The 17,628-nt window shown below is 45.6% G+C and overlaps 1 protein-coding gene, 1 non-coding gene and 1 pseudogene across 7 annotated transcripts in view; 1 reads left to right on the top strand and 2 right to left on the bottom strand.

Moving 5' to 3' along the window:
• Positions 1 to 17,628, bottom strand: part of Dnah8 (dynein, axonemal, heavy chain 8) — a 254,479-nt gene that overhangs the window by 96,420 nt on the left and 140,431 nt on the right. For all 6 annotated transcript variants that reach the window (XM_039099327.2, XM_039099333.2, XM_039099329.2 and 3 more), the window contains 8 exons: positions 17,142 to 17,295; positions 14,731 to 14,895; positions 13,370 to 13,596; positions 11,707 to 11,825; positions 10,082 to 10,185; positions 8,865 to 9,041; positions 5,015 to 5,182; positions 4,243 to 4,458 (listed from right to left, as the gene is read on the bottom strand). In XM_039099327.2, coding sequence (XP_038955255.1) covers positions 4,243 to 4,458; positions 5,015 to 5,182; positions 8,865 to 9,041; positions 10,082 to 10,185; positions 11,707 to 11,825; positions 13,370 to 13,596; positions 14,731 to 14,895; positions 17,142 to 17,295 — 1,330 coding nt within the window. The remainder of the gene's footprint in view (positions 1 to 4,242; positions 4,459 to 5,014; positions 5,183 to 8,864; positions 9,042 to 10,081; positions 10,186 to 11,706; positions 11,826 to 13,369; positions 13,597 to 14,730; positions 14,896 to 17,141; positions 17,296 to 17,628) is intronic.
• Positions 5 to 2,198, bottom strand: Eif3i-ps4 (eukaryotic translation initiation factor 3, subunit I, pseudogene 4; annotated as a pseudogene).
• LOC120099051 (U6 spliceosomal RNA) lies at positions 304 to 405 on the top strand. Its single transcript, XR_005497874.1, has one exon. It is a non-coding gene; the product is annotated as a U6 spliceosomal RNA (small nuclear RNA).

Below are 17,628 nucleotides of genomic sequence, written 5' to 3'. Positions count from 1 at the left end.
TTGAAAGAAGGGGAGACGGTTCACACAAGCCCCATGAAACATTCATGATCTCGGTTCGTAAATTATCGTATAAATCGCAGAATTTTTTGCAGTGGGTGCTACTTGTGGGGTCATCTGTTTCGGTGTTTGCAACTGGGGAGACAGGCTGTCTTGGGTATAGTTTATTAATTTTTCCCCCTTTTAATTATTAATGCTCGCTACAGAAAACAGAAAATACAACAATGCAAAGAAAGAATAAAAAAAAATGAACTTCGATTTTTTTTTTCAAGACATAAGAACCGTGCAAAGAAGGTGCAGAATGGCGCCCCCTTCGGCTGCTGGTGGACTGAAGTTAGAACGATACAGAGATCACCACGGCCCCTGCGCAGGGATGGCATGCAAATTCAAGAGGGGTTCCATTTTTTTTTTTAACACACTAACTTATTTCTCAGAGTCTAAAACTTTTCTCCATTATGGATGTAGATCCAGCCCCTTAGGCCTCAAACTTGAACTCAAAGAGCTGTGGGTGGAAGTGGTGGTTGCGGACTTAACCGTCTTCGCCACCGCTGCTGTAGATCTTGCCATGAGGGTGGGAGGCTACGCCGTTGATAGGTCCAAAGTGAGCCTTGACTCTTCCAAACTCCAAAAGCCAAATGGAAGAACCTGGCCTCAGACTTGCCAATCCTGGTGGAGGTTATGGTCACATCCATGGCTTCCTGACCACCTCCCAGCACCACATGGTCATAGTTGGGAGACAGAGCAGCCGGGTGGACGGGACATTCTGTTCGGAAAGTCTTCTGATGTTCAAGACTCGTGGAGTGGAAGAGCTTAGCTGTGTTGTCCTTGGATGCAGTGACAAACTTGGTCATGTCTCTAGGCAGCTGGATGTCACTGATCTGCCGGGAGTGCTCCTTAACGCTCACCAACACCTCTCCAGACTTGGCGCTGTACTGGTTGAGCTCTCAGCGATGATGCACTCCTCTGGGGACCCCAAACAGCACCGGTGATCTTGGAATCATTACAGAACATCTTCACGTAGGGTTCGTTGCTGTCAATCTGGCTTCGATCCCACAGATCAAAGAAGCTCACAAAACACCGATACCCCATCCGCTTGTCTGTGGAAAACATGATGATGTTACCCCCAAAGTCAAAGCCACAGGTCCGCACTGCACGGCTGAGTTGGTCTTGACTAGGGCCGGCTGCTTCCCTATTTCACAATCCGAGAGACGACAGCTGTTGTCAGCTGAGCCAGTGAGGACATGATGCTTGGTGTCCCAGTCAGTGTCCTTACACCACACAGCTCCAGTGTGGCCCACGTAGGTGCCTAGTGTCTCGCCATTGACAGAATACCATACGTTGACAATAGAGTCTTTGGCCACAGTGAAGAGGAGAAGGTCTCTTTCTAGGTTATACTTGATTTGCGCGATGGACAGCTCATGGCCCTGTAGGAGGATGGACTTCATCCTGGCGGTGACTCGAGGAGAGAGGCTGGTGTTCCATGTTTTAATGCAAGGAACACAGAAATAAAGGCTAGCTTCTCAATTTTTTAAAGGTACTAAGTATCATTTTAAGTTTTTTAATTAATAGGCTCTAGTCATTGCCACATATCGATATTTTTAAATGAAAAAAAATCATTTTATCTGCTTGGGTATTTTGCCTGCATGTTTGTCCGAGAAGAGGGCATCAATCCCTTAGAACTGAGGTTCTGATCCACTGTGTGGGAGCTGAGAATTGAACCCGGGTCCTCTGCAAGAGCAGCCAGTGCTCTTAATTGCTGAGCCATCTCGCCTGTCCCTTGGAATGCCTTTCCAACTGGCGCTGTGACTTTGTGAGGTTTTATTATCTGAATGCATCTTGACTTATTAATATTTCCCTGCGTTTACACATATTCTTCCTCTCACTGGCTTTTAATTCTTAGAAACGATACGGTAACAAATACTGCTGGATATGTCAGCAATTTGGTCTGTGATTCTGGTAAAGATGCTTTTTGAAATAAAGTCACGGTAACAGTAACCTTTCTTTCCTTTCTTCTTTTCTTTTGTAAATCCTACATGGTAACTAACTGCTTCCTGTCGGTTTAAAATAATGAATTAGTGTTACACAGCCAGGGCTCTCTGGGGTAGAAGTTCTTTAATAGATGTCGCGTTTTCCTTCTTGTGTACTTGTTTGCTTATTTATTTAGGTGGCTTCTCACTCTAGACCAGGCTAGCCTCAAAGTCCCAGCGTTCTACCTGCCACCCCCCACCCCCCACCCCCACCCCCCCGGCTTCCCAGGAGTTGGGATTAAAGGTGTCCACCCCTACACCTGACCCCTGTGAAGCTGGCTCATACCCCCTAGATCTGTCAAGGACCAATGACGCATGCCACAGTCTCAGGCCACCAGAGTGTTTCTGTTGGCTCACACCTAATATGGGATTTTCATTCCTTTTTATGTTTTAGTGAATGCAACGCTATCTTTTTTCTTTCACAAAGCATTATTATAATTGGATCTTAGCTGGGGACCATTTTTTTTAATTAATTAAAAACAAAAATATTTGCTCTTAACGGGCCTTTACCCCTGAATCTAAATGTCTTGTAAAGTTTTCATTTAATTATCTTCCCATTTGGGGTTGTTTTCCCATCATTTCCCTCTATTAAAACTTTATTTTTCTATTTCATTCAGAATTGTCTACGCTGATCTTACAGAGGCAGTCGTGTCTTAAAAGGCTTCTCACGGAGAGCGGCAGGACTCTGCTTGTCCGCCCACAGCGCTTTCGGCTTGGTTGGGGTGGAGCCTGGAGATACGGTGGAATATTTTATGCACCCGTTGCATAAAAATCACCTAACATAGATCATCCTCAGACATGCAAGATGTATAGACAACATGAGTGTGTGTGCATATATGGTAGGGGCTTGGCTACTTCTCGATGCTTTGGCCTCATCTTCGAGAATGTCTATTTCCTCACAGTAAAAAGTTTTGCTGGTGTGGAGTTTTTTGGACCGTAGCAACTTCCCTCTTAACACCCTGCCTGCATTTCCAAGACTTCCGGGTTTCTCTCCCTTTGCCGTGCCTGTGCGCGTGCATGCGTACAGACGTACGTACGTACATACGTACATCTAAATACGTTCAGGACTAACCTTAGAACTACAGGAAATCTATCTGTCTCTGTTCCTCAGGAGCTGAAACTAGAGCACTCTGGGCTTTCTTTTCACAGATGGAACTCGGCTCGTTCTTTTTGCAAAGCAAGCTTTTACGGATTGAGCTGTCACCCACCCCCACCCCCATGCTTCTCTTTCATAAGCAACTTTGCTTATGTATTTCAGACTTTAAATCGGGTCTTCATTCAGTGCCGGAAATCGGGGACATTTCTAGGTACTGATCCTAACGTCTGTAAGCATAGGTCGAAATGCCGTGGGCAAGCTCCGTCCTTAGCCTCTGAGCTTTCAGAGACAGGCCAAGCTTGCCTTTGCGGCAGCTCTATGATTATTCGGGGTGGGGGGATTAATTTCCTGTTGATGTGAACAAGCTAGTTTTGGCTGTCTTCATCGCCAAGAAGCGTGCACCAGATATAAAAAAAAGAAAACGGAGAAAAACTTTCTAAGGCCACAAGAGTGGAAAACAGGCAGAGTGGTTGGTGTACGACTTTAGCCCCTGTGGGATGAATCCGGGTAGGAAGCAGGGACAGGCAGATCCCTGTGAGCACCAGGCCAGCGTGGTCTACAGAGCTAGTGACAGGCCATCCTGGGCTGTACGTTACAAAAATAAATGAATAAATACTAGAATTAAAACGTGGTTACAGAAACATTTGCCCATGTTACTCTAAATTACAGTCTGCTAATGGTAATTCTTTTTTGTTTAAGAGTAAGCATAGTCTTTATTCTCTCCTACCACATGGGGTGAATATTAATTATTTTAGCTAATTAATTAATTAATTAATTAATTTACTTCACATCCCGACTGCAGTTTCCCCTCCCTCCTCTCCTCCCAGTCCTCCCTGCCCCAACCTTCACTCCCCTCCCTCATCCCTTTCTCTTCAGAAAAGAGGAGGCCTCCCGTGGATATCGACCAGTCTTGGCATATCAAATTTCAGTAAGACTACTACATACATGTCTCCTTGTTTTAGACTAAGCAGCCCAGTAGAGGGAAAACGTCCCAAAGTCAGGCAACAGAATCAGAGGCCACCCCTGCTCCCACTGTCAGGAATCCCACACAGAGACCAGGCTTCTGTTGCCCTTAGGACTGACTTTACTAAGCACTGAGGTATGGGGAGGAGGGAAACTTACCTTCAGGGGCAGGACTTCCCTGTTGATCCCATAAAATATTGCCATGGCAAGTGTCCAGGACAGCAGCCCGGCCACGTTGCCACAGACTTTCTTGGCGCTTTCATAAGTGTAGTCGTCCATGTTAAAATATGGCTGCAGCAGCTCTACGGTCTCTTCGTTGATTGTGTCCTTGGGGAACTGCTGCAGGCTAAACAGGAACCCTGTGGCACTCATCAGCTAGAAGACAGCATGGGAATCTCTCAGGTCTGGGAGGAGAGGAACCCTGCCTTCCTTCGCTGACATAGACTTATTAACCCTGGTAGTTTGAATGAAAATGGCCCCTACGGGTTCCTGTATTTGAGTACCCGGTCCCTGGTTGGTGGAACTGTTTGGAAAGGATTAGGAGGTGTGGCCTTGTTGGAAGGGGTGTGTTGGGGGAAGAGGAGGCCTTTGAGGTTTCAGAAGCGCATGTCACTCCCGATTAGTCTCTGTCTTGTGGCCATGTCGCAAGATGGGAGCTCTCGGCTGCTGCTCCAGGGCTGTGCCTGCCTGCTACCGATTGACCATGGCCGGAAAACAAAACAATGAGCCAAAATAAACCTCTCCTTCTAATAAATTCATTACATCAGGGACTGGGTGGCGGTGATGGGGGAAACCCGAATATAACACGAAGTTTAAGGTAACCTCTTGAATAAAGGGTGGTTGGTTATTGTCCGACCGCTACTCTGGCTGATTCTTCGTGTCCTAAGATACCTGATGAGCCTCCCCAGACTTAAAGATTTTTTTTCCTTACCTTTAGTGACTCCCCCCAGGATGGTTTGCAGCAAGGCTTTTCCGGGTCCATAGTGACGGGGTCGATTTTCTTTTGGAATAGCAACAGCACACAGTCCATGATTCTCATGATCAGATGTGGTGGTTTGGCCAGCTTCCTGACTGTGGCAATGTCATTTGGTTTGATGGTCTGTAGGTGCAAATAGGAATCAATAGAAAACCATTTTTTCCTGAGTGGTATTAGTAGATTGATGTATGGACACCTAGTAGCCTTAGATAATTAAAGCAGGACACAATCAAAGCGTATTTCATCCTCCAGTTCTCCTCAGGGGAATCAAATCCTATGGTTTCTGCATAATGGCCCTTTCATGGTTAGGGTCCAATTTCTGTGTATTTGACTTCATGCTTGTTCCATTGTCCCTTCAATTGACTGACTTAAAATGTCACCGTCACACATGTCCCACTGCCCAAGACTGTAACATTCAGACAGCTTGTGTCGTCAAAGCTGTGAACAAATATTAAGAGAGGGGACAAGGATAGGGGAGATGGCTCCACTGGTGAAGTGATTTCTATGCCAAGCACGAGGCCCTGAGTCTTAATCCTAAGGACCCACATTAAAGTCAAGTGTGGTAGCCTGTACCTATAGTCCTAGCATGGGTGACAAAGACAGGAGGATCCCAGCGGCCTGTTGGCCAGCTAATATAACTCAATCAGTGCTCGGGTCACTGAGAGACCCTGTCTCAAAAACAGATAAGAAAGTGACAGAGTATGACACTTGATGTCAAATTCTGGTCTCCATACATACATACACACATGATCTGCACATACATGTGCATGCATATGTATGTATGCACAAATATGTACGTGTGCATTGTACTGGCTGATTCTGTGTGTCAACTTGACATAAGCTGGAGTTATCACAAAGAAAAAGCCTCCCTTGAGGAAATGCCTTCATGAGATCCAGCTATAAGGCATTTTCTCAATTAGTGATCAAGTGGGGAGGGCCCAGCCCATTGTGGGTGGTACCATCCCTGGGCTGGTGGTCCTGGGTTCTGTAAGAAAGCAAGAAAATAAGTGACATCTCTCCATGGCCTCTGCATCAGCTCCTGCTTCCTGCCCTGTGTGAGTTCCAGTCCTGACTTCTTTTGGTGATGAACAGCAATGGGGAACTGTGAGCTGAATAAACCCTTTCCTCCCCAATTTGCTTCTTGGTTATGGTGCTTTGTGCAAGAATATAAATTCTGACCAAGACATGCATACAACACACACACACACACACACACACACACACACACACACACACACACACCCCTTGTCTCTGGCTGTGGGAGAAATTCCATAGAAACAAGAGAAACTGTTACAGTGTACGGCTTATGAAAATATGCTTAGGAGCTGATGAGGGCTCATATGTTTGAATGTTTGGCCTCCAGTTGGCTTAAACTGTTTGGGAAGTATTTGGAGGTGTGGTCTTGTAGGAGGAGGTGTGTTCCTGGGGGTGGGCTTTGAGGTTACAAAAGACTCACACCATTCCCAGAGTGCTCTCTGCTTCCTGTTTTCTGGCCTGGTGTGTGAGATCTCAGCTGCTGCTCCAGCTGCCTCCCACAATGCCTCTGCTCCTCCAGCATAAACTCTAACCGTCTGGAGCTGGAAATCCAGTTAAACTCTCCCTTTTGTACCTGGCATTGGTCATGGTGCTCTGTCGCAGCGATAGAAAATGAACCAATATACCTGACGCGCAAGCTCAGGAAGACAAGGAGAACACAGATCAATAAAATGTCTCGAGATTCATCTGGTTCTCTCACAGGTCATCACAAGACCCATAAAGGGAATGTGGGGGTGAGGGTGCATCCTGGGCATGGAACTAAGTAGTTACTATACATCGATTCATTTATTTAACAGCTAAAGGCACTCTCCTATATAAAAAACAAAGCAAATACAAACAGCCTTGCCTTCATAGTCTCCCCAGGGAGCAGAGAAAACGCAGCTACTCTAAAGTAAGAGTCCTGTCAGGACAGAAGCTTGCGGTGATGGGAGGACAGAGAAAGCTCAGAACAGAAAACTTCTAGAGGGGTGAGGACTGGGCCCAGATTCTACGCATGGCTGTGGCCAGGCAGTGGAGGTTAGGAAACGCAATCCTGGTAAGGAGAGATACAGCAGCCCTTTTAGGTATGTGCAAAGGTAAGAGGCCATGATTCTTCCAGAACCCCACAGGTGCTGCTGTATGGGAGAGTCATACTGTGTGTAGGAACAGAAGAGAAAGGGCAAAGGTCAAGACATGGAGAGGAGTGGAGTCAGGATGTTTGTCAGCAACAGAATCTCAGAGATAGATAGATAGATTCATACATACATACATACATACATACATACAAACATATATGCATGCATACATAATACATACATAATACATGCATACATATTACATACATATGTATTATAAATATAGCAGATACATCATACATACATATGTACATATAAAGATAGATACATACATACATAATGTACACATAATACACATACAATACATAAATATGCATTATAAATATAACATACATCATGCATACATATGTATAATATATAGTATAGATACATACATAATAAATACATAATATATACATAATTCATATATACACAATACATACATATGTATTATAAATATAACATTCATCGTGCATACATATGTACATATAAAGATACATACCTACATAATGCATACATAATACACAATATATACATATGTATTATAAATATAAAATACATCATATATATATATAAAGATAGATACATACATACATAATACATACATAATGTATATATAATACATACACAATACATACATATGTATTATAAATATAATAGATACATAATACATACATATGTATATATAGATACATATATAATGCATACATAATACATATATGTATAAATACAATAGATACATAATACATACATATGTACATAGAGATAGATGATGGCTAGAGATAATAGACAGATAGATACTAGATAAGAAATAGACAGGCGGGGTTGGGGATTTGGCTCAGTGGTAGAGCGCTTGCCTAGCAAGCGCAAGGCCCTGGGTTCGGTCCCCAGCTCCAAAAAAAAGAATAGAAAAAAAAAAAAAGAAATAGACAGGCAGACAGAACCCTGTCAATGTGCCCAACAAATGGTGACATAGAAACCTCTATAATCTATGAGGGATTGTTATGATATCTATGGAAACAGAAAATTAAGTGCATTGACTGCATGCAGATTATGTGAGTAAACGTGATGATCACGAGAAGGAAAGGCCCATCTCCCACCTCCAGAGCCGGTGCCCTGTTCTGTGCATTGTGCTGTTTAAGTTGCTTGGTAGGCTGAGGCAGAAGGATGGAGGGAGGCCAGCCTGGGCAACATTGTAGGACCACGCCCTCTCGAGGCATTCCCAACCTGAGGGTTCCAGCCACATGTGTCCCAGAATAGCTTTGAGTGCAGCCCAATGTATCTGGAGCTGACAACGTTGTATCTCAGTGTCAAAGGACTGGACATCCCTAGGTTAGGCTACTGTCTGCAGACTCTGTTTCCGGTTCTTGAGGAGGGCTGGTTTGGGAAAGAAAGAGGTGACAAGGAGCGAGCTCACTAAAACCCTGTGGCTGAGGAAACTGAACAAACATCTGTCTCCAAACTGCGTTAGAAACAGGATTGAGGGCGCAGCTTTGCTTCCTGATTTCAAAGGTCCTGGGTTAATTCCACATAATTAAAACTGGCACCAGGGAGGATTTGGGGGTGCGGGATGGGGAGAAAGACAGAGACAGAGACAGAAACAGACAGAGAGCTAGAGAGATTGAGAGACAGAGGCACAGAGAGACAACAGAGCATGCGCAAGAGAGCAGGCTCACATTCAGGGCTGCTTCTGCTTCTTCCAGCGCAGGTTTGGCGGCCTCCAGCTTAGACTCCGCTTTCACCTTCTCGCTGTCGATTTCATCCACAATTTTCTGAGCTTTATCTTTTACCTCCTGGACTTCGTTTTTCACTTTGGCTGAAGCCTGGGCACTCACTGTGACCTCTGCCAGGACCTGGTAAATTAGGAGAGTAAGCCAAACCCTTTAGAGCGAAACGTATGGGTTTGGGTCTGTGAGATAATTATTTAGTAGAGTACAAAATGTCCATCTAAGTCACCTATATTGTAATGTGTGTTACAAGTTACTTTGAGAAAGCTGGAGAACAGTTAGGAGCGCTGACTCCTCTTCCAAAGGACGTGAATCCCGTTCCCACGCACCCACACCAGGTAGCTCACAGGCATCTGTAACCCCAGCCCTAAGAGATCAGACGCCCTCTTCTGGCCTCCATGGGCACTGCGTGCATGTGGACACATACACACATATATACACATAATTAAAAAATAAATCTTTGGAATAGTTTCTCAGTAGTATCCTGCAGTATCCCATCTTACAAGCTGTCCTCGGGTTTAGAGTATATACAAACAAATTTAAGCTTTCACAAAAATGGTGCTTCCGGCCTGTGAATGTCTAGTTAATTAAAACAACTCACTGGGCAACTTTAATCCCAGTACTCAGGAGGCAGAGGCAGGAGGATCTCCAAGTTCAAAGCCAGTATGGTCTACAGAGTAAACTCAGGGCTGCCAGCACTGAAACCCTATCTCTAAAAACCAAGAGAGAGAGAGAGAGAGAGAGAGAGAGAGAGAGAGAGAGAGAGAGAGAGAGAGAGAGAATCAATCTTTGGGTCCCCTAGAAAATAAGAATGTGAAAAGACTTTAAAGACAAGACTTAATATAACTCACAGTTAATGAGAAAGTACTCAAGCAGCTAAGTAACAGCAAGAACTTAGGTAGATGGAGACAAAAGAATATTCTAAGACCAGTCGGAGGATGTCCTTGTCTAGACATGTCTCTGTGTAAGTTAAATAGGACAGCCTAACAGTCTTACCACACCTAGTCTGCAGGCTCATGTCCCATTTATTTTTTAATACAGTTTTGAAATAATGGTTCCTTTAAGTAATTTTTAATTATTTGAGAATTACATAACAGTGTGAAAATGCTTTCAAAATGGTGGGAGGTGTTTCTTATTGGTCGGGATGGGTGTGGGTGCCAACTCACTTCATCTGCTTTCACGGAAGCCACAGCCAGTTCCTTCTCCTTCACCGCCAGGTCCTGGGAGAGTTTAGCGACAGATTCGCTCGCCTCCATCAGCTTGTCGAGACCTTTACAAACGCACACAGACACGCCCTTGCTGATTACGGGCATCAGGTGTGTATACACTACCTATGAGGAAGGCCCGTGTATGGCGTCGTCCGTACCAGATACAGCATGGACAGAAATACACCTGTCTTTAGGACAAGGCCAAATCAGGATTCTTAGCACGCCCAGCTTTTCCCACGGTTGCTGGGGACCTGAACCTGGGTTCTCCTGCTTAGGCAACACACACCTTACCCACTGAGCCATCTCTCCAAGCCCCAGTTTTACTTCATTCTGGTTTTGCTTCTTCCACAAGACGGCTTCTCCTGGTCAGCAAGTGGCATTTGGAAGGCTGATTCATGTCTGACACAGTGAACCCCAGGGTTTGGGGGAAAGAAAGGGACCCTTTGTTTGCAACTGCCCAGTCGTTGTTGTTTTTTTTTTAACCAGATCAAGGGGCATTTGTTAACATGACCTACTTTTAATAATTAAATGAGTTATTATTAGACAAACACTCAGGAGTGCTAGGTCATCCTGGACTATATATACTGAGTTAGAGGTCAGTGTAGACTATAGGAGACACTGGCCTCAAAGTAAGTGCCAAAAATAAATAAGTAAGTAGGAGCTGGAAAGATGTCTTACAGGTGGTAGACTTTTTCTCCCCTTCAGTGACACAGATATAGGCCAGATTAAGCCAGATTAAAAGACGATAAAGGCAAGTTTGTTAGGCACTGCTCCTGGATGGGTTCATTGGTCCCAAAGAACAGGGCTGAGAAAGTCTCACACCCAGGATAGGGTGGGGACTATAGACTATAGGCGAAAAGTAATGACATGTCAGCCAAAGCTGGGCTTGTGCCCAAGTATGGTCAAGAACTGAGCGCTTAGCCAGGCACTTGGGTGGCTAGCAGCATCAGGGAGGAGGTTGCCACTGCTGCCAAGGATGGGGAACAAGGCTCTTGGAGCCATTTCTTTGTCAGAGTTTTTCAGGCAAGGTTGGGGAAAGGAAGGCAAATTCGGTTTCCCAGTTCGTGCAGGAGTGGGTGAGCAGAGGTTCCTGCCTAACAGTAGGTTAAGAGCCTGTAGTGTTGAGCAGAGAACCTAAAGTTTATTCCCAATACCCATGCGGGGCACCTCGAACTTCCTATAACTCCAGCTCCAAGGGATTCAACGTCCTCTTCTGACCTACACATGTACCTGCACTCACACGCACTCACACGCACACACACACGACACATGCTCACACCCAGCCTCATGCTTGCATGCAGTCACATGCTCACACAGTCACATGCTCACACAGTCAACATACACATATACATATTTTTTTTCTTTTTTCTTTTTTTTCGGAGCTGGGGACCGAACCCAGGGCCTTGCGCTTGCTAGGCAAGTGCTCTACCACTGAGCTAAATCCCCAGCCCCTTACATGTACATATTTTATAATTAAAAAAACAGCAGTGTTTGATTTTCAAGCACGGTGATACCCATTCAATAAAGCACTGGGACCGCCATCAAACAGACTCTAAAAGAGACAAACTGGCCGCCTCTCTTACCGATATTCATCCGTTCCGCTTGTTCGTTGATATATTTCACCTTTTCAGTGTAGATGTTTTTATAACCATTTATAAATGAGAGATAGGATTTGGGAGTCACGTGGGCTCTTCGGCGGTATCTGAAAATGGAATACAAACAGTCTCCTCGGTCACTCTGGTATCTTTCCGTGAAGTGCCCCTTACATTGCTTCCACTGTGAAAGCCAGGGGTGGTTCCTGGAATCCCAGAAGGCCTTGGGAAAACACAGGACACATCTGTCTGTTGTTCTGGCCTCGAGTGTTTCCACATAGGGAAAGCTGAGGGGAGGGTGCCTATCGCTCCATCAGGGTTTGCGTAGATCAAATAGATTAGCAAACATGAGCATGCCCTGTCAACCACAAGTTTCTGGACAGAAAGGAGGGACAGCAGGCTTACGCCAATGGGCTCCATAATTTATTTCCACTTGGCTGTTATTTGCCGCTCGGCACAAGACCAGTCTCTCCCCTGTCTAGCTGAATTGGCCCTGAGCTCCAAACAGCCACATTGGAGTCACGGTTCAACTCACTGTGGGCTTTATGCTTCAGTCCTCATCATGAGCGCAGAACTAAACAAAAGGTAATTTCACATGTAAGAAACTCCTGGCATCATCCCAGAAAAACAAGCATAGCTTTTCAGGAAGGTTCTGCACCTCAGGAATCCTATCCACTCACCCTAAGCAGGGAGCTCTCTATTCTGGAGGCCCCAGCAGGGAGCTCTCTATTCTGGAGGCCCCAGCAGGGAGCTCTCTATTCTGGAGGCCCCAGCAGGGAGCTCTCTATTCTGGAGGCCCCAGCAGGGAGCTCTCTTTTCTGGAGGCCCCAGCAGGGAGTCCTCTATTCTGGAGGCCCCAGCAGGGAGCTCTCTACTCTGGAGGCCCCAGCAGGGAGTCCTCTATTCTGGAGGCCCCAGCAGGGAGCTCTCTACTCTGGAGGCCCCAGCAGACTCTGCTTTAGTCCCACCTGCCAGTCTTGCTCCTCAGCTCCTATGCATTGTGGGGCAAGAAAACCCTACAGTTTTGTTTTGTTTTGTTTTGTTTTAGATCACTGTGGGCAGCTTGCTCACAAGGAGCACACATCATGATTGTTCTTCCTGAGTGGTTCTCCTGTACCCAATTAAAGTCCTGTTTCATAATTAATTGCCAAAAAAGCTTTGATAAGGCTCGGCTATGCAAATGCCAAATCTAAATGTTCCCTCGCCATACGGCAATAAAGAAACTTAAAAACAGTGCCCTTCCTTAATCAAGATAAATAATGCATTGGGACAAGAGGCTCGTTTTAAACCGTTCATAAGGAATTATTTAGGTCATTCTCAAAACAAAATTAAGCAAATGAAACAGTGATTCATTAACCGTCTGTTACTCAGAGTCCTGGAGGGTTAAAGAGGTATTTAAAAGCATGGCCCCTAGTTAATTTTTAAATCTCATTTATCTGGCATCTTTTCATTGTTTAATCACTAGAAAATCAATGCAAGAAAAATGGGATGTGCCTGGCCCGGCACGATCAGTCTATGCAAAGAGTCGCTTACTGGTCATTACGTTTAATTCTCCTTCGGAGAGAACTTTGTGGTTCTAGTTCCAGCAGCCATCAACCTTATGGAATCTTACTTCCCCTCGGAAAGAATTCTCACAGCTACCAAGCTCGCGTACCTTTGGAAATAATTTTCGCAGCTCTCAGAAACCATGTCATGAAAGAGCCCCATGGCTTCCACAACGTGCCTCTTAATCTCCATGGAGCAGACAATGTTATAATCTGAAAGGAAGTATGAGGCCACGGCGATCAGAGCCTCCTTGGGCCAGCGACTGAACCAGTCCATGGTGCAGCCTGAAATCAAGCCAGGAAACTTGAGGGACCGTGCCCGGAACTTCTCACCAACCTGTGGAGAGCAAGGTCAGAAGACATGAGGAACACGGAGGCAGTATGGTCAGCTGGAGGGAGGGATGTATCCACTACCTGGGCCAGCAGTGAGATGCTGCAAACTTTTTAAAAAGGAAAAGGAAAAGAAACTACCTTCTCGGAGCTGTGGCAGTGTTTAGTGTCCTGGGGAAATGGCTGCCATATTGGATTCCAGTCCTAGGGAAAATGGCTGCCATATTGGGTTCCAGTCCTAGGGAAAATGGCTGCCATATTGGGTTCCAGTCCTAGGGAAAATGGCTGCCATATTGGATTCCTGTCCTAGGGGAAATGGCTGCCATATTGGATTCGTGTCCTGGGGGAAATGGCTGCCATATTGGATTCCTGTCCTGGGGGAAATGGCTGCCATATTGGATTCCTGTCCTGGGGGAAATGGCTGCCATATTGGATTCCTGTCCTGGGGGAAATGGATGCCATATTGGATTCCTGTCCTGGGGGAAATGGCTGCCATATTGGGTTCCAGTCCTGGGGAAAATGGCTGCCGTATTGGGTTCAGGTCTAGGAACAGCCTGCTAAGAGGAAAGTGACAAGCTCACAATGAGAAACCTTGGCAAGAGGATTGGGAAAGGGGCTACACAGACACTGGGATGGAAATATCCTACATGTGTGTGTTTTCCTGCAGTGCTTCCCAGCACGGTAGCCACTGGCTACACATGGCTGGTGAACACTGGAAATGAGGTTAGCAAGACCTAGAAACTGGATTTTTTTATTTGTACATATTTCAACTAATTAATATTTAAGTAGCCACACGGGGCAAAAGTCTGCAAGATTGGCCAGCACAGTGAGCTAGAGAAAGTCAAAGTCGAAAACCCATCAAGAAGATGTTATGTCCGTATTATAAGTATAGATGGGCAAGATTGTAATACCAAAGTCTTCATGGTGATTCATGAACTGGTAAACTATGCAGCAACCTCGAATAATTCATATATTCTTAAATAGTCACATTGGTGATATGATTTGGGTCCAAGGGATCATTGTGCTAAGAAAGAATCATTTCAGTCTCTTGAAATACAGGTTTGTTTCTGGTCAATGTATGTCATCCGAGAAGGTCACCTATTAGGTGCATGATTCTACCACACAAGGAAGGGAGACTCACTGGGGAAAAGCAAAGAACAACATGCAGATTCCTCCTGGACCTGCTGATGAAGTATTCATACAAGTTGTCAAAGGTGGGAGGGTGTCGAGGCAGCTCCCTCTTCATCACCGATATCAGGCCTTGGGTGATTTCATCCAACTCGTCTCGGGCAAATAAATTGGAGATCTTTGAGGAGCATTCAAGAAAGGGAGAACATGGTGTATGTTTTAAGTCATTTCCCACTGCCAGTTCACTGCTGTGCTCCTGTAAGTCTGGTTACCTTCTTCCCTCCCCCTCTGTCTGTATGTCTGCCTGCCTGCCTCTCTCCCTCCTTCTCTCTCCTTCCCCCCTCTCTTTCTCTCTCTTCTGTTCTTTCTCTGTCTCTCTCTTTTCTGTTCTTTCTGTCTCTGTCTCTCTGCCTCTGTCTCTCTGTCTCTCCTGTTCTGTCTCTTTGTCTGTCTGTCTCTCTCTCTCTCAACACACACACACACACACACACACACACACACACACACACACACCCCACCACTACCACCACCACCACCACCACCACCTGCTCCTCTATCACATTCCAGTTTGCCAGACACTATCAAGAGTTGGACTCTTGGGGCTGGGGATTTAGCTCAGTGGTAGAGCGCTTACCTAGGAAGCGCAAGGCCCTGGGTTCGGTCCCCAGCTCCGAAAAAAAAAGAACCAAAAAAAAAAAAAAAAAGAGTTGGACTCTTTCATTGAGCACGATAATCAAGAGCCATTCAGTGTCCCCCAGATAAGGAAGCTGTTCCTCTTAGAATGGTCCCCTCTACACAGATTGGCTGGTCTTCCCAACTCTACTCTCCAGACAGTTTGCTTAGCTCGGGCTCCTCCCATCTAACATGAGCAATCAGCTGGCCAGAGTCAAGAGGAGCGGACTTGACCTTGAGAAGGGCGTGTTTTGGGAGCTTCCCATTGGTCGGGATCTAGGAGCTTGGCTTTGGGGATATCTCCCCATTGCTAATGAATAAGATGGCCCCAGCCCTGAGCTTAAATGATCGATTCACGCACTGCCGACTCATGGTGAGGGCCTGTTTCTCTTCTGGAAGTCTGGAACTTGGATAGTTGTGGACAACTATAGCAAGATCTTCTGGCTCCAAGTCCCACACAGACTTCCCTGAGCAGAAACATGGTACAAACAACTTGGTGTACATATCAGCACTTCTTCCTGAATGGAAACCATGTTGTGTATGGCCCCTTGGTGAAAGGAAAGGCTACCTGTGTGATATATGTGTGTGTGTGTGCTTGTGTGTGGTATGTGTGTTTGTGTGTGTGTATGTATGTGTGTATGTGTGCACGTGTGTGTGTGTTCACATGTGTGGGGGGAGTGCACATTATGTGCACTGATGTACGTGCACATGTCTGTGGAAGTCAGAGGACAATATCAGTGTTGTTCTGCAGACACAAGTGCTGGTGACCTAATGAAGTATCAAAGAAAGGTGGGTGGCCATGGGAACCAGCAATGCAAGGACCCGCCCACTTTCAGCAAACAAAATTCATCTAACTATTCTGCCCTCCCAACTGGTAAATAGGCAGAGTAATAAAACAAGACACAGAGCAAGCTTAAGATAAAAGATAGGCCAGGAACTGTTTGAGATGGAATAAAACATTTATATACATATACATATATATGTATGTATATATATATATATATATATATACAGGATATATTATACATATATATGTATATATATTATACATACACACAAACATACATATATATGGCAGTATTCATTTCGCACAAATACAAAAATAAAATGAAATAACCCACTACATGGTGTGTGCTTAAATCTCATTTCTCTAGTCAGGAATGTATGCAAAACAGTCTTGCTTCTGTAAACTTCCTGTTCTTCCTGCACAAATAAAATTTAGATTTAGAGGCTGGGAGGACGGCTCAGTTGGGAAAGGGCTGGCCTCACAAGCATGAGGACCTAAATTCAGTCTCCAAAACGCGTATTTCAAAAAATAACAAAAGCCAGGTGTGACGAAGTCCAAGTGCTGCGGCCCTGAGGCCAAGGCCCTGCGCCTGTGTAGAACGCCATGCACAGGGGCCTGAGTTTGCAATCCCAGCACTGGGCGGATGAAGACAAGCAGGTCCCTGGGGCTCTCAGAGTAGCCAGAGCCCGGGGAATGTGAGAAATCTCTTGCCCAAAACAAGCGGACAAAAGAATGGGTGGTGTGCAAGAGGAAGGACAGCCATGGCTGTCCTAGAACCTCCACATGCAAATTCACACACATGCCCATACAGCCACACACATATATTCACATACACATACATGCACACAGGCACGCACAGGCAGAAACACACTCACATGCACACACACGCGCACACACATGTGCACACATGCACACACACTCGCACTACACACTTCGACACTGAGTGGCCCCTCCCCTTGACCCACCTCCCCTGAGGACAGCAGATTGTTAAGGTATTCCAGGAATGCCTCGTCTTTTATCTCATTGTCCGTGAAGATGAAGGTGATGCCTTTGCCGTCCGCGCCGGCAACTTTGTACAAATTCTTTAGGTCATCTATTAGGTTGCTCACGTTGTAAGACCTAGGAGGGAAGCCATGAGTGATTTTTCAAGCATTTCAATGGAGCTGGAGATATGGCTCGGTCGGAAGAGCGCTCGCTGCTCTAGCAGAGGTCTCAAGTTCCGGCCCCAGCTTCTACACTGGGTGCCTCACAACTGCCTGTAACTCCAGTTCCAGGGTACCTGCTGCCCTCTCCTGGCCTCTGTGGGTACTGCACACATGTGGTGAGCACATGACCCATATACACATGGATTTAAAAGAAGTTAACGTAGTCCCAGTTTACCTGGAGACATAGTAACAAACCATGATAATTAGAGTCGACATCTCCACTGGCTCCAACACGTACTGAGTAATG

Source organism: Rattus norvegicus, chromosome 20 (assembly GCF_036323735.1).
Source record: "Rattus norvegicus strain BN/NHsdMcwi chromosome 20, GRCr8, whole genome shotgun sequence".
Taxonomy (NCBI): Eukaryota; Metazoa; Chordata; class Mammalia; order Rodentia; family Muridae; genus Rattus; species Rattus norvegicus.
Note: the sequence above shows the minus strand (reverse complement) of the source record. Positions and strands in the feature narration are given on the sequence as shown.